Consider the following 16,379-nt stretch of genomic DNA (forward strand, 5'->3'; position numbering starts at 1 on the left):
AAAAAAGCTTTGGCTATGGGGGCGGAGTTTAGGCTGGGGGTGGAACTTAGGCAGGGGCAGGGTTTGGGTGGGGTGGCATCTAGGCGGGGTGACGTTCAAGCGTGGGGCAGGGCCTCTGCTTAGGACCTCTGGCAGGGGAGAGGCAGCACATGGAAAGGAGGGCCTCTGGAGCATGGAGTTCCGGAGTTTGGAGGTGGGGCCCTGAGTGAGGGTGTGTGGGTGGGGCTTAGGCCCAGCGCCTTGGAGGGGGTCTCAGAGGGGGTCTCCGAGTGTAGAGGTGGGGCCCTGGGCGCGGGTGTAGGGGCGGGGCTTGGGGTCTGCGTGCAGGAGGGAGGCTCCGCGGGCAGAGGATTAGGCCCAGGAGCCAAACAGGCTCCCCGGTGCCTAAGTGGACAGGGAAAGCCCTGGCCACGTTCCCTTCTGTTCCTTTGTGTCCCTCCCCCACTGTCTCCCACAGGGTCTCCCCTGTCCCCGGTGCACCCCTAACAGTGGGTGGGTCCCGCTGGGTGTAGGAACCCCTCCCCTCCCCCAGCCGCCCCTCAGAGGCACCAGTCCCATCCCGCCTCCACTTCTCCTCCCCCTTCACTCCCCCCACGCCCCACATCCTACCCGGTAGCTGGGGGTTCCTCCTGTCCCCTTAGGTGTCCGTGGTCCCCCACTGGTGCCTGGTAGGTGCCCTCGTTGTGAGGAGACGCAAATTCTGCATCCTCCTAGTACGCCATCTTGACTCCACCCCAGTGTGACCGTTTTTAATCAACACGTAATAAAGCATCCCTTGTTTTAAATGCCCCACAAAACGTATCAAGGCTGTTTTCAAAGAGCTGAAAGCAGATACAGAGAGCAAGTCCTTAGCCATGTTCGGGGGCATCCATTCAAATAATAAAAGCCACATACACATTCTACCAGCTAAAAGCAGCACATGGTCCTACCATTTCCAGCCTGAAAACCAGCAATAGGTGCTCAAACTCTATTAGGTTCCTAGCACTATTAAAACAAAATACCACAATGTAGATGGCTTAAGGCACAGAAATTTATTGTTTCATAATTCTGGAGGCTAAAAGTCCAAAATCAAGGTGTTGGCAGGGTTGGCTCCTTCTGGAGGCTCTGGGGGAGGGTCGATTCCATGCCTCTCTCCTGGCTTCTGGTGACTCGTTCACAGTCTTTGGCATTCCTTGCCTTACAGATGCATCACCTGATCTCTGCCTTCACGTTCACATGGCTTTCTCCCTGTGTGCATATCTGTGTCCAAGTTTCCCCTTTTTATAAGGACAATAATCTACTGGAGTAGGAACCCACCCAGTATGACCTCATCTTAATTACATCTGCAACAACACTATTTCCAAATAAGGTCACATTCTGAGGTCCTGGAGGTTAGGAGTTCACACGAATTTTTGGAAGATGCAATTCAACCTATAACAAACTCCTAAAACACAAGTTACAGTCAGGAACACTCTACCAGTCTTCACAGCCTTTAAAATCAAGGTTGCAAATTCTCAGTTCAAAGCAAACTCCACAGGGGTGCTTTTAGAGGGAATACAAGGAATGTCTAATCTTTGTTTCAGGAGACTTGCTTGTCTTGAAGAGGAATACAGATGCAGATCAGGACACTGGGGCCTTGGGTCACAGAAGCCTCCAGAGTGCCAGTGGAGAGTAGGGGTGACCTGGGAGGGAAAGTGTAAACGCTCAGTGCACCTCCCCTCCTCGTTGGGCATTTTGACGGAGACAGTGCCTCTTGCCTGGCAGATTAGCAGTTTCAGACTGTCGCCACCCCTTCTAGAAACTTCGTCTGAGCCTAGGCAGGAAGGCAGGGGCCAGCTTCAACCTGTACACATTGCTACAGTGCCCTGGAAAGTCTTAGCCATAAGACTGGGACTTAGATGGTGAAGGGAGCTTAACACCTGCTCCCTAACTTTCCAAAACAAACTCTGTCATTTTTCAGGAGTGTCAAAGGAATAAAACATCCACCTACCCTAAGCAAGCAACATACAGCTGTACACCCTCAAGTTTCTCCAAAGAGCAAGGGCCTCTGAATAGACTGTAGTGACTCTTCCAACTCAAGTCAGGAGTGGTTCTACAAGGTCGCCACTAGAGGGCAGGCTGTTAAAACGTTCCTTTCAAACTAGTCGTTCTGCAAAAGCAAAAGCTAATGCAAGCTGACAAGCTCCAGGTTTAAAAGGCGGCTTTCTAGCTGGCCCTCTGCTACGTGTACTGCAACTACACATCCAATGAAGAGCAACAGCATGCGAAGCACTACCTTGTTTGCATGCTACCATTTTCTTTTCAGAGTAAATCTACAGCGTAAAGCCCAGGCACTAACCTGCTCTTCCTTCAGCTTTTCTTCTGTTGGGGGTTCCTGGAAGTGAAGGAATTACTGGCCGGGGCAGGTCCTGAGGAGTTTGGTTTAGGTTAAAGGATACCAGGATGAACTCACTCAGGCACCCATCCTCTCCTTGGTGCCAAGCTTACAAGAGAACTACTCAGCATGAACACCCCCAAAGGACACTGTATTTAATTCCTCAAATAAGTCTTAAAAACCGTAATTTTATAAACTCTTCTGTCGCAAACTCTTCCAAAAAAACAAACGCTCGAGTCTCCAGATGGCTTCGGTCACGTGCAGAATTTGGCTTCCCTTCTCTGTCCCCTACCCGCACCTAGATACGTCTGCCTTGTCTGTTGTCACGTATAGACTTTATCATGTCACCATGATAAGGCCAAAACTAAAGTATTTCCAAACACTGCCTTTTCCCTTCTCATTCAAAGACTAGGCCTCCTACTCCTGAAAGGGCATCACTTAGAAACAGCCCCCCGGCCTCCCTGGAGAGAGCTGGCCACCAACCTCATTGGCCAGTGTTTATGGAGAGCTTCCCAGTTCTTCCTTGGAGGTCTCAACAGGATTTCCCTAGAGGAGGAGGGCTTCGTGGAATAAATGACAAAGAGCTGGGGAAGGCCTGCCAGGTCGCTGGGCTCAGGCTCCTCATTGTTCAGCCCACCGGCTTCCCAGGGCTCTGGTCCAAGCCCGCAGAACCAGGAAACTGCAGAATTAGTGCGTCCACCCGCCCCTTACACACACACACACACACACACACACACACACACACACACGGGGCACGAAGGAGGAAACAGTCTGCATAATAAGAACAAGCCAAGACACACTTTTCAGCATCCCCTTGAGAGAAGGATGACTGGGACCTGGGGCAGGAAGAAAGCTGCAAGAGAAGTAGAGGTTTATTCTTTGGGAGAAGAAAAAGGAGGAAGAACAAGGAAAGGCACTTCTTTTTCAAGTACTTCATGACACGAAATTCTGCTTTTGAATTCCTGCATTCATTTAAAAAAAAAAAACCAAACTATCAGCTATTTTGAAATCATAGAAACAAATGATGTTTGTAGGAACTGGTCAAACAATAGAGATAGAGAAATGTAATAATCATCTTCCAAAGTCTACCTTCTAAATATGGAAGAAACTTCCTGTAAGTTCTGAGTTTTGTAGACAAAGCACCTTTTGACTTCTGAGCTGTAACATTTCTCCTTTGTTGGCTCAGAGTTTGCTCTGAACAAGGAGGGCCAATTACCTCACGTGCACAGATAATCTCTATAGCACAGCTAAGAAAACTCAAGAAATCGGGATTAGTTATCTCCAGTTACCCCTGATAAATTTCCTTATAGTCAAAATAACATTTTTGTCTTAAATATCCAGGGAAGTGAGGCACATTATTTCTCAAACAAGTATCGAGACATAGTGTCAGGGTCTGAGAATACTATGTGAACCATAAAATTTTGTTTTCTTTTGATCTTTGAAAATAGTCTTTAATAGTTTGAAGGAGCCTTCTGCAGTGATAATTCACAATGAAAGGACATTTACGTTGGCATTTTCATCTTAAAAACGTAGATTTTTAAGATTCCTGCTCTGAGACTGCTAGAAATTATTTTCTCATAAAAGGCTCGTGAATATTATTAAGATTTACCTAGGTCCATGGGTCCTAAATCTCACTGTGCATTAAATTTTCATGGGAGCTTCTTAAAAATACAGGCTCTGGCTCTCCCACCCCAGAATTGCTCGGGGCAAGACCTGATCTGTATTCTACGTGGTGCCCAGGTGATTGTGACCAGCAGACAATGATTTCAGAGACAGAGATTTTCCTCCATCCCCAGCTCTGCCCCTGTCTCTCACCAGTCCGTGTCCAGCAGCACAAAGGGACCTTCCCCTCCCCAGCCACAAAATGTCCCCTATCCTTTTCCCCTCTGAGAGAACCTGATCAGAACGGTGCCTTTCCAAGTGTCCTTCCCGGACAAGGAACAACAGTATCACCTGGAAACGTGTCAGAAATGCACATTCTTGGGCTTCCCTGGTGGCGCAGTGGTTGAGAATCTGCCCGCTAATGCAGGGGACACGAGTTCGAGCCCTGGTCTGGGAAGATCCCACATGCCGCGGAGTGACTAGGCCCGTGAGCCACAACTACTGAGCCTGCGCGTCTGGAGCCTGTGCTCCGCAACAAGAGAGGCCGCGATAGTGAGAGGCCCACGCACCACGATGAAGAGTGGCCCCCGCTCGCCGCAACTAGAGAAAGCCCTCGCACAGAAACGAAGACCCAACACAGCCAAAAATAAATAAATTAATTAATTAATTAATTAAAAAAAAAAAAAGAAATGCACATTCTCAAGCCCCACCCAAGACCTACTAAATTAGAAATTCTGGGGATGGGCAAACCCAGTAACCTGTGTTTTAACAAGCTTTCCAGGTGATTCCAATGCACACTTAAGTTTGATCACCATTGGACTGGAGAATTTCACAACTGCAAGAGAGAATGAAGACAGGCATAACTCCACATAAGGTAGAACCAAGTTTATTAATGACAACCTTTATTACAACCACTCTCAAGTGTAAAAAATAAAGGGTGATTAATTAAAATTTAGAACTCACTTGGACTTGCTGTTTGGCCTTTCACTGGATGTGCCAAAGGGTGGGAAGCTCGCCTGATTCTGAATCAACTGGTCAGGTGGAGTTCACTGGAGACTGAGGTAACAAACAAGACAAGAGTGCCAGCTGGAGAGCTCAAGTCTTCTCCATGTTGGAATGACAATATGGAATGACAACAGTGGTGGGGGCAGAGATGAAACAAAATAATCTTACAGCCAGAATATGGAACGAACATCTCTAACTACACAGAGACACAGAAACACACACATGCAGAGTCATACACACCTTAACTCTGGAGACTAGATTTGCAAAGAATTTTTGTCCTTTCTCTGGGCAGACGGACACATTCATCAGCCACAGCGACGCAACATGGGGCTGAAATGGAAAACCTTGCTAAGTTTCCACCAACTGTGCTAGCTGGCTGCCCAGTTCTGTGTTGGTAAGTGTGTCATCACCAGAAAATACACCTGTGGTCTTCCCAGTGTTCCACAGACTAACATCTACTCCCCAGGGGGGCGACATCCTGGTGGACCTGGATGATTAAAATCTGGGGGCAAAACTCGTCCCTCCCACCTGGAATGGGGGCAGGTGGCAGGATCTGGAAGTGTTTCCCACCTTGTGTCACAGAACACTTGCCCCATCAATGCTCTCCCCTCCAAAGTGTTTGTGCTTTGTCACCATCCTGATGGTGAGTCTGTACAAGAAAACAAGGAGCTCTGGCCATGCACTCTGGGTTTTTTTTGTTTTTGTTTTTGTTTGTTTTTAATAAAAACGAACTAAAACCAGAAGAAAGAAACCATCAGAAGCTTTGATTGTGTCCACATCATTTCAGAATTGGGTTGGATTCCCTTCAAAGAGAAAGACGGGGAGGCTGCAGAAGAGGCCACGATGATCAACCGACACGGTTCAGAGAGTGTTGAGTCCACAGAAGCATTTGCGATGGCCCAGACGGTCCCTTCGCAGACACGGAAGACACATCTCTTAAGGCTGTGAACCCACGACATAAATGCTGACCGAATAACGTTTTTAAAGGTTTGTAGAAAAGATGGCAGGAAAAGGAGTTGGTGGATTGATTCACAGGTCATGCAGGGAGATCATATAAAAAATTAATATTCAAGCTGAGTAAAAAAAAATCTTTAAAATTTAAGAAACTGTATCATAGCTTTCACTTTTGGAAGAAGAAAAAAACAAAAACAAAAAAACACCCACAACAAAACGAAACCCATAGTATTCCAGAGTTTCCAAAGAATCCGATGACTAATTTGGTAGGTTGCAGTATTTACTACCTCTTCATTAACCTCATTTTCTCCTTGGATTTCATTGATAAATAAAGCTCAGGCCTACTTAGAAAAGAGATCTGTCCGGCTAAAATTCAGCATCATGAAGTATTCCAAAGCCCCTGCTCAGCAACAAGGAATATACAACTTCTCTTATGAGGAGGAACTCTAGGAGAGACCAGACGTGCCCACCCAAGTTCCTTGTTGAATGCGGTCACAAAATCTGAACCCAAAGGCAAGCTGTTTTCTTCTTGGGACCATGGTTGTAGCAGTTCCTTGAAACGTACAGTGAAGGGATGCCGAGAAACCACAGCCCTCCCAGGTAAGGGGCTGGGTTTTAGAAAAGACGCACTTCCTCAGGCCATGGCACAGAAGGCAGCCCCCCAATTACCGAAGCAGAGAACAAGCCTTTTCCACAAATTCAGTACATCTGGGTCCCCCACCCTCCTTTTTTTTCTCATTTGGTAAGTATCCAACCACCCAGAAATTCATGGCTACAATAGAGATTCACGGCGCAATGACTTTCATACTGGTTAATTTTTTTTTTTTTTAATTCTGTCAGTGAGCAGCATTTCCCAGTTCTACCCCCCAAAAACTAAGTTCTGATGGCAGCTCCATCAGGTGGGATCGCAGGATGCCTCTGTGATTAGGGTCCGTGCAGCATGGGTATCAGTTGGGCGCATGGAGGGTCAGGAAGGCAGGGTCTGTCCAGTGTCTGGAGGCAGCTGTTGCAGGCGCTCTACCAGCTAGCCCTGACAGCTTCAATATCACTCACCAGGTTCTGGGCCAGGCAGATCCCAAAAATCTGAGCAAGGAAGGAAAAGACAGTCAAACAGTAGAACTTTTCACTTTAGATTAGGCTTTTCTTTGGCTACTGAATTCCATTTTTTAAAAATCTTTGATTTTCTAAAATTGAGATAGAATTCACATCCCACAAAATTCATCCTTTTAAAGTGTATAATTTATGGTGATTTTCGGTATATTCATGAGGATGTGCAACTATGACCGCTATCTAAATCCAGAACATTTTTGTTACCCCAAAAAGAAACTCTGTACCCATGAGCAGTCTTCCCCACCCCACCCCCATCCTGACAGGCCTGGCAACCACTATGCCACATTCTATCACTATGGATTGGCCTATTCTGGACATTTAATATAAATAGAATCATATAATACATGGCCTTTTGTGTTGGTCTGCTTTCATGTAGCAAAATGTTTTCAAGGTTCGTCCATGTTGCAACAGTAGTTCAATCTTTTTGATGGCTGAGTAATATTCCATTATATGGATACACCACATTTTGTTTATCCATTCATCAGATGATGGACATTAGATGGTTTTCACTTTTTGGCTATTGCAAATAATGCTGCTTTGAACATCTGTGTACAACTTTTTGGGTAAACATGTTTTCAGTACTTTTGGGCACATACCTAGGAGTAGAATTGCTGGGTCATATGGTAACTGTTTAATTTTCTCATGAACTGACAAATTGTTTTCCAAAGAGACTGCATCATTTTCATTCCCTTCAGCAATGTATGAGGGTTCCAATTTCTCCACATCCTAACCAGCTTTTGTTATTGGTTTGTCTTTTTTATCATAGCCATCTTGATATGTTTGAAGTGGTATGTCATTGTGGTTTTGATTTGAATTTCCTTCACAATGAACGATGTCATTACAAATAGCTAATGTATATTTTCTTTGGAGAAATGTCTATTCAAATCCTTTGCCCACCTTTAAATTGGGTTTGTCTTCTTTTATTGTTGAGTTGTTCTTCATATGTTCTATTTACAGGATCCTTAACAGATGCATGGATATGCAAATATTTCCTCCCATTTTGTGGGTTGTCTTTTCACTTTCTTGACAGTATCATTTTCAGCACAGAAGTTTTTAATTTTGAAGAAGCCCAATTTATCCACTCTTCCTTTGGTTGCTTGTGCTTTTGGTATCATATCTAAGAAAACACTGCCTAATTCAAGGTCACAAAGATTTACACCTATACTTTCTTCTAAAACTTTTATAGCTTTACCTTTTACATTTAGGTCTTTGATCTGTTTTGAGTTAATTTTTATTTTTATTTTTTGGCCAAACCATGTGGCTAGCAGGATCTTAGCCGCCCCCGACCAGGGACCGAACCCAGGCCCCCTGCAGTGGAAGTGCAGAGTCCTAATCACTGGACCGCCAGGGAAGTTTGAGTTGATTTTTATATGTGATGTGAGTTACGGGTCCAAATACGATCTTTTGCATATAGATATCCAGTTGGTCCAGCACTGTTTGTTGAAAAGACTATTCTTTCTCCATTGAATGGTCTTGGTTTCCTGGTCAAAATATCAGCTGACCATAGATATAGAGGCTCTTTTGAACTTTCAATTCCATTCCACTAATCTGTAGGTCCAACCTTACGCCAGTACACTCTATCTTGATCACGGTAGCTTTGTAGTAAGTTTTGAACTGGGGAGTGTGGATTCTCCAACTTTGTGCTTTTTAAAGTTTGTTTTGCTATTCTTCGTCCCTTGAATTTCCATATGAATTGTAGGATCAGCTTGTCCATTTTTGCAAAAAAGGCAGTTGTAATTTTGGTAGGGGTTGCACTGAATCTGTAGATCAATTTCGGGAGTACTGTCACCTTAACAATATTAAGTCTTCCAATCCCTGAATGCGAAATGGCTTTCCATTTATTTAGGTCTTCTTTAATTTCTTTCAACCATGGCGCCTCATTTGTGACCCTCTAAGTTAAAGGTATCACATCACCATAAGACGCAAAGCCTAGCTCTTGGGACTTCCCAGGAGGAAAAGTAGGTGCTTCCTTCCCTCACTAGCACTTTGGCAAGGTGGCCCAGAGAGAGAAAGGAGCAGAGCGTAGCTGTGAAACTCCAAAAAGCCTTAGCCTTGCCACTGGGCAAGGCTCTCCATCTGACCATTCCTGTCTGACCAGTTGTCACAATGCTGCATTACTGAGCCCATGGCAATGTTGGAATGCCAGCAGGCAAATACTGACCCAGTCAATTTCTCTTTCTTGAAAAGGAAAAAAAAAAAAAAAGGTTTCCTAAAGTCTTTCAGGACAGTAGCATCTAAAATCAGAGCTTTAATAAAATACAAACCAAATATAGTTGAGGTCTGTTCCCCAGCCCTCCAATGTGTCTTAAAAACTGTGAAATGATGGTGAATAAGCAAAGCTCCTGTCCTGGTGAGGGCTCTCCCAGGGCATCACTTCCCTGCGACATCCATCTTACCTGTAGCAATGCAATGCCTATGAAAATACCAGCCACAATGGTTAAGTTGTCCTGCAACCACTTCTCAAACTGGGGCACACAGCCTTTCGTGTAGATTACCATCTGCTGGTCGACTTCCTTCAGAGGGAAGAGGAGAGCACAGCATCACTAAGCAAGTTCAAAAGCTCCTCCAACACCCTTCGTGCTAAGCGACAAGATGAGTTTCCACTTACTGGTTTTTGCCTGGCATCATAGCCACACTGAGTGTTGATGACATCTTCCTGGGGGAGAAAAGAAACAGAAGAGTGAAATTCACTCTTGTCAGAGAGAAAGCCCACCTAGGGGTCAGCAGAAGACCCCTGTTAAGTGCTGGTCAGAAAACGTTTATTTGGGCACACAGACGTCCCAGGCACCATGTTAAACACCTTTACACGTAATTCCATGGAATTATTATAACAATCCTTAGAAGTAGGTATTAAATATCCCTTCCTTTCCAAATGAGGAAAACTGAGACTCAGGAAATATCAGAAAGACTAGTAATTCCATTATGTGGAAGGCTCTAGATTCAAAGTTGATAATCTCAAGAAGCTTATGGGTTTAGGAAACTGGAGACAGGTAAAAACCACAGTTAAAGGTTTCTTATAGTTACTTTCATAATGACTATCTTCATTTATGATCTTTTGGGGGGAATTCTACTTTTGAATCTATATATACTTGTATGGGATTTAAATGATTTTTCAATGAGAATGAATTATTTTGATAATTAAAAACGATACCCTGACCACACAGCACATGGACAGATGCCCTGAAATCTTACAGGCCTGATCAGAAACATGGGTTCCGCTGCTTTAGGTTTGTTTATGTTTCCCCTCTGGAGGGTATGGGGTGGATTTTATCAGCTTAGCGTTTATGGAATGAGATATCTCTACCCAGAGGATCTGTCGTTGAGAGGCGGGCACAGCACCTGAGAATCTTCAGAATTCTTCTGATGGAACGGTAACTCAGGGCAGGGGCTGGAGACGAGAGAGCAGGGCTTGCATCTACTGCCTGGGTGGGCGCCCTGGGCTCTGTGCTGGGCGCTCTCTTGCCTCCCAGCCTCCTCAGAGGAAAGGAGAAGTGAGCTAGTGGGAAAGGCTGGCGCTGCCGCTGAGGGCTCAGAGCGGGGCAGGGCCTCGCCGACTCTGTCTCCTTCAGACCACCTCTGGCGGGCAGCCTACGAGAAGCTGTGCTTTGCTACCTCAGACCACTGTCCCCTCTTCTCTCTCTCTCTTTTTTTTTTTTCATTTTTTAAATCGAAGTGTAGTAGATTTGCAATATTATATTAGCTTCAGGAGTACAGCATAATGATTCAGCATCTTTACAGACGAACCACGCCCCCTTTTAAAGAGCCCCGCACCACCCCCTACCTTGCAGGGGAAAATCGGCCATGAACTCATCAGCGCCCACTCGGCTCTGCTCCTTGTGGGGAAGGGCGGGTCTGGGAGAGGACACCTGGGGACTGACCAGCCAGAGAGAGGCTGAAGAGGGCGGAAGGGCCAGGGGCACCTTCTCCCTCACATTTATTGTTCTAACCCTCAATTCTGGCTTTTAACTTACAGCAGGGGTGCTGCATTTTAAGCTGTTCTATATACCAGGCACATGATTTGACTCAAAATACAATCAAACCTGTGGTGAAGAGGGTGGCTTGTGAACAGGTTTTATGTTTTTGTTTTTGTTTTTTTAAAAAAAAGAATGACTGTGGTCATTCTGGCCGAGAGTCTGGGCAGTTGCAGTCTTCCTGCAAGTGGTCTCGTCCTATCTTGTCTCAAACTCTTCTGCTATTCCTAGTATTCCTTCGGAGCTAAGTCAGCAAGAAAAGGGTTACTAACCCCAAGCAATGCAGAGAGCTTCCACACAAGCCCATCCTTCTCGCAAGGAAGGAATCACAGGCAATACAGGCAGCTTGCCTGAGTCTAAGCTCAGCTCCATCACTTGCCAGCAATGTGAGCTTGGGAAAGTTACTTAAACTCCACGGGCCTTGATTTCACCTGAAAAGGGAAGATAATGGTGGTATCTGCCAGTAGGGATGTTCCAAACTTAAGCCAACACACAAAAAGGCTCAGAATAGGAACCAGCATGTACCGCTAAATTATAGTCAGGGACGATTACGCCTACTGGGAAGATCTGAGCACTAACCCCCCTACAGGGGCTACAGTTAGGAATAAGCGGGTAAGACGCGGTTTCCAGAAAACACCACTCTGCTCATCCCACACACGCTCTCGGTGTGATGCGCGGAACGGGCCCACGGCTTGCTGGCAGTCACTTACCGCGGGGTCTTTAGTGCAGCAGGAGAAGGGCACGCCACATCGCTCTCGACTTGCATTGGAATCTGTGCAATTGAAGTAAATATTTAGGTTCCAATCATCAGCTCCAAAAGCCCCACAGCACTGCCACTAGAGCAAACAGGAGAGAATTAGAACATCTCGACTTGGAGGTGACCAGGTGCCTGCACTCGCCACCCGCCAGGACGACCCACACCCAGCTTCCGCCAACTCTAACCTTCTCTCTATCTCAGAATTTATTTTTAAACCAACTGAACCTAAAGGGCCCCTGTAAAAGCTTCCAAGGTAAGGCTGAAGGTTTGTAAGGATGTGTTGGCGTGAGACTTGAAAAACAATTGATGAGACCCGTGGTGTTAGGTGGAAGACGGGCAGAGCAGGAGTTGTACAGCAGGGCCCAGTCAGAGCAAGATCTGTTTGACTCGAGTACGTGTAGGAGCATTCTAGAAGGATAAGCAAGACAGAAAACAGTGGTAGTGTCTGAAGGAGGCAACTGGAGTTGTGGGTAGGAGATCTAGAGGCTTACTTTTTTTAAAATTTCCATCTCTCCACCTGAACGGTTTTTTAAAAAATCCATTTTATTGAGGTGTAATTGACATACAACAAACTGCACATATTTAAAGTATACAATTTTATAAGTTTTGACACACTTATACATTGTAAAACCATCACAAGCAAGATAGTGAAAATACTCATTACCTTCCCCCAAGTTTTAGAGGCTTACTTTTCATTCTATATCTGTTTCTACTCTGAATTTTTATAAACAAGAGCATGCATTTACATTTTCAACCTAAAAAAAATTCAATCATCTAATTAAAATATAATCAAACAAGTTGTTAAATTCAGTGGGTCTTAAACGAGGCCTGATTCAAGGGCGGCTCCATCATAAGCCCCTTTGACACTCCCCACGCTGGACTAGCCCTGCTCCTCCAAGTTAAATAAACATCAAGCCTTGACCATTTTAAAAGTTTCAAAACCAATAGCTACTTCAAAGTATTAAAGGCCATGAGAGAAAAGTGAAATCACATGAAATAACAGAATCTCCATATAAAGCAGACACAGCCTCTCAAGAGAACGTGTATCCGCCTGTTCTTCCAACTCATCGGGTCCTCCGAGGGCTTGGGTTGTGCATCTCCAGTTTGCCTACAATGCTCCATCAGATTTGTCACGCAAACTAGTCAGCAATAATACTTGGCAAGGTGTGAGCTTGCATCCATTATGACCCAACAAAACAGTGAAGCCTGCTGAGGAGATGAAACAGGGCTTAATTTCACACCTGAGGGACAGCGGGCTCCAGGACAGTCGTTGCTGCCACCGAACAAAAGCGACACGATTCAGCTCACTTCCGAGCACTTAAGGAGGGCGGGGGGCCTTCCTCACGGCAAGCGCCGACGCAGCCCTCTCCTCCCTTTATCAAAGGGACCCCAGCTCACTCTGGAAAACTGTCCAACCAGGAGACAGCCACTGGTCCGCTGAGTTTCTGTCTGCCCTCCAGTTCTGCCATATACGTGAACGTCACGGACACGGCTCTCCAGGTCTGCTCACCTTATCCAGTTTCTCCGTGCATGCAACTAAAGGCCTGTCAGTTCGTAGGACAATAACACCTGAAGCCTGATGTAAAACCGTGTACATCTTATGAGAGTGTCACGTTATCCCCATGAGTTAGGTAGTTGCTACTATTATTCCCATTTTACTCTTGAGGAAATAGCTCAAGGTCCTACTAGCCCAAGGTCACTTAGTTAATCAGATTCTGGCACTAGCTGTGTCTTCCGAACCCTTGTTTATACCATTCTGCGCTGTGAGTGCAACAGGGCATCCGCTCCTTCGTCTGCATCGCAGAGGCTGTCACGTAGTAATGCTGAGAAACCTGAGTCGGGTGGCTCTCCTCCACAGGTTCTTCACTTGTGAGGAGCTACCAAGGCTTGACTTTCAGTTTTAGCTGCAGGTGCTATAATAATATTTGGATAGGCACAATTCTGGGAACTTTGTGGAAAACATTCTATTGACTGAGTATATTATTATGAGCTATGAAGTGCGGAGAGTGATCAAAAAGGGGGCCAAGAATAGGAAAGAACCCACATCTAACACCAAAGAACAGGGTTAAACCTATAGCAAAACAATAGTCTTCAAATGTCGATAGGAATGGGCACCTTTGACTCTAACCTCTTTGCCTAAGAGTTTTCTTCCTTGTTCTTAGCAGAAATTGAGGTAAGTGAAAATAAGACATTTCCCATTAGGGTACATATCGTGTATGCCCTAGAACAAGTCAGAAAATAATAAATACACAAGCAAACAGACAAAAACCCATGCAGAAAAGTCAGAGGTAGGTTCCAGCTGGCAGATGCAGAAGCCAGGAGGAGTTTTCATTGCGGTCATCCTTCCAAGAAGGCTTTCAACTTGAAAATAAACCAAATTTAAACTTACATATTCCTGGGTGAAGTCTATGAGGTTTTGCAAATCAATGTCATCCCTGTACGCTCTGATGTTGTTGTTTATAAAGAAATACAGCTGGTCTTTGATCCAGTCTTTGAAAACAAATGCCAGAACCCCGGCAGTGAGCTCCAGGAAGAAAATAATTCCCAGGAATACAGAAAACTAAAACAAAAGACACATATACAGAGAACAGTTATAAGGGCTATTTTGATCCCATATAGTCAAATGCTTCCTTCTAAAAAGGTTTATAATACCATTGGGTTGTTACCCATGTCCAAAGCAGATAACCTTCAGTTTCTTAAGATTCATTAATAGAATATTACACTCCAAGAAAGGATTTTTAAAAATCACTTCATAATCACATTTTAGGGGCTCTGGTGTTCCATTTGGTAATTAACCAACAAAGCCCATAAGCAGACATGGATAATAGGAATTCCTCATTAGACCCACATTAAGGCCTAATGAATTTCTCCTGATTAATGCATTTGTCAGACGCTTGAACAACGACCTGCTCCTACCTCTAGTAAGCTTTTGTAACGTTGAAAGATAAATTAGCCCAGTATTTTACGATCGCCTGTCATTTGTTACTGTGGCCTTGATTCTGTATGCAATATATTCCTTTTCCGGATTTAGATACTGTGTTACTTCCCCTTTGCACCTGCTACACGGGGTAAACCAGCAGATGGGTTCATTTTAGGTGAAGAGGTCAAAAAGGAACTGGGTGGGGAGGAGGGGGCAGCTGTGACATGAAAGTAATTTCCCATGATGAAAACAAAATGAAACCACTGGGTTGAGGGCTTTCTTGGGACAGCAAGCTGTGCCAGATTTCCTTTGTGAAGCACCAGGCTCAGAATATTTTAAATAGCATCAACACGCAGCCAGAGGAAGACTTCCGGTTGACGCAGACAACAAGTATTTAAAAGGAAGGCTGGAGACCATGGGTTACGAGGTAATTGCCCATAAATCTGGAGAAATTTCCCTTTCATCTAGAAGACCCAGAAGTGTCTCATCTTAGTCATATCAATGTCCCGCTCACGCCCATAGTTCTTTCCACTTCCTCCCACCCCCATGTTCTCACCCTTTTCAAACTATTTTGCTCAAGCCATTTACGAGAAATGAGGGTGTGAAGGACCAGAGGGTAAACTGCGGGCAAACTCCTGTGGACAAGGGCAGAAAGGGTGGCACTGGGGACACCTGCTCAGCCGAGCTCCTGAGGGCTCCTGCCACACAGGGAGAGGCTGAGGAGGTACAGGGGCTACTGTCTGCTGTGCCTACATTCAGCGAGCAGACAGCAAGCAGCCAACCAAGAGGAAAATACATTGGCGACGGGTGCAAAGGAAGTTACAGCTACTTAGGAAAATAAAAGACAAAAAAGGTTTATTCACTCAGCAAACACCTACTGAATGGCCCACAAGAGATCAGGCTCGGGCCTAAGTGGCCTTTGCAGAAGCAAGGATAAGTAGGACCACAGCTCTGACTCCAAAGAGCCCACAGTCTTATGTGAGAGCAGGAAAGGACCGTGGGGTCAGCTCTTTCCACATTAGATGTCAGTATATCTGGCAGTGTTTATCCAGGGTGCCAAGTGCCATTCTGGGAGGATGGGCATGAGGGGAGGGGTGGAAGGAAGAAAGAAGTGCCTGCCAAAGTCTGGGACCCCAAGTTCTAGGTCCCAATTCTAGACGCTCCAGCTCAGCCCCTCAGGTTCCATAGAGCTCCTGGTCATCTGTCCTTGATGAGTTCACTTTAGAAATAGAATCTAAACAGTTCTTAACAATCATCAGCAGTACCCATAATTTCAAAGTGAGCTTTCCTCAATCTAGAAAAAAGGAAAGAAAAAAAATCCTATCACTTTCACACAATGCCTACCCCACCACATAAAACGACTCCCTCCTTTATCAGGTACCACTCTACACACGTAAATACGACAGTTATCACACTATAGAAATGAGAGAATCATAGCTAGTTCAAAGGCGCACACACGCAAAATAGCAAAACAGAGGTCATGCAAAGGTTTTAATTAGATTTTTGTTCTCACCTCTATCAAGGTGAGGCCCAGTCACCCTGGTAAGTTTTCACATAATGTTACATAATATATGTATCAGAAATTGAGTCTAAATTAAATTCTTATCAAATATTTGGCAGAAATCAGCATCCTTCGGGTCCTATGAGCTAATTTCCCCCATTTCTAAAGGTGCAGAGACTGACTCACAGGCTTCATCCAAGGGCCTC

At 45.1% G+C, this 16,379-nt stretch overlaps 1 protein-coding gene across 6 annotated transcripts in view; it reads right to left on the reverse strand.

Annotated features, from left to right (window-relative positions):
* Nucleotides 1-4,825: 4,825 nt before the first annotated feature.
* TSPAN5 (tetraspanin 5) overlaps nucleotides 4,826-16,379 on the reverse strand; it is a 170,095-nt gene continuing 158,541 nt past the window's right edge. For all 6 annotated transcript variants that reach the window (XM_082461849.1, XM_082461852.1, XM_082461851.1 and 3 more), the window contains 5 exons: nucleotides 14,142-14,312; nucleotides 11,706-11,831; nucleotides 9,633-9,680; nucleotides 9,421-9,537; nucleotides 4,826-6,997 (listed from right to left, as the gene is read on the reverse strand). In XM_082461849.1, coding sequence (XP_082317975.1) covers nucleotides 6,932-6,997; nucleotides 9,421-9,537; nucleotides 9,633-9,680; nucleotides 11,706-11,831; nucleotides 14,142-14,312 — 528 coding nt within the window. In that variant the 3' untranslated portion in view covers nucleotides 4,826-6,931. The remainder of the gene's footprint in view (nucleotides 6,998-9,420; nucleotides 9,538-9,632; nucleotides 9,681-11,705; nucleotides 11,832-14,141; nucleotides 14,313-16,379) is intronic.

The sequence above is a fragment of the Balaenoptera physalus genome (assembly GCF_965194825.1).
Source record: "Balaenoptera physalus genome assembly, chromosome: 5".
NCBI lineage: Eukaryota > Metazoa > Chordata > Mammalia > Artiodactyla > Balaenopteridae > Balaenoptera > Balaenoptera physalus.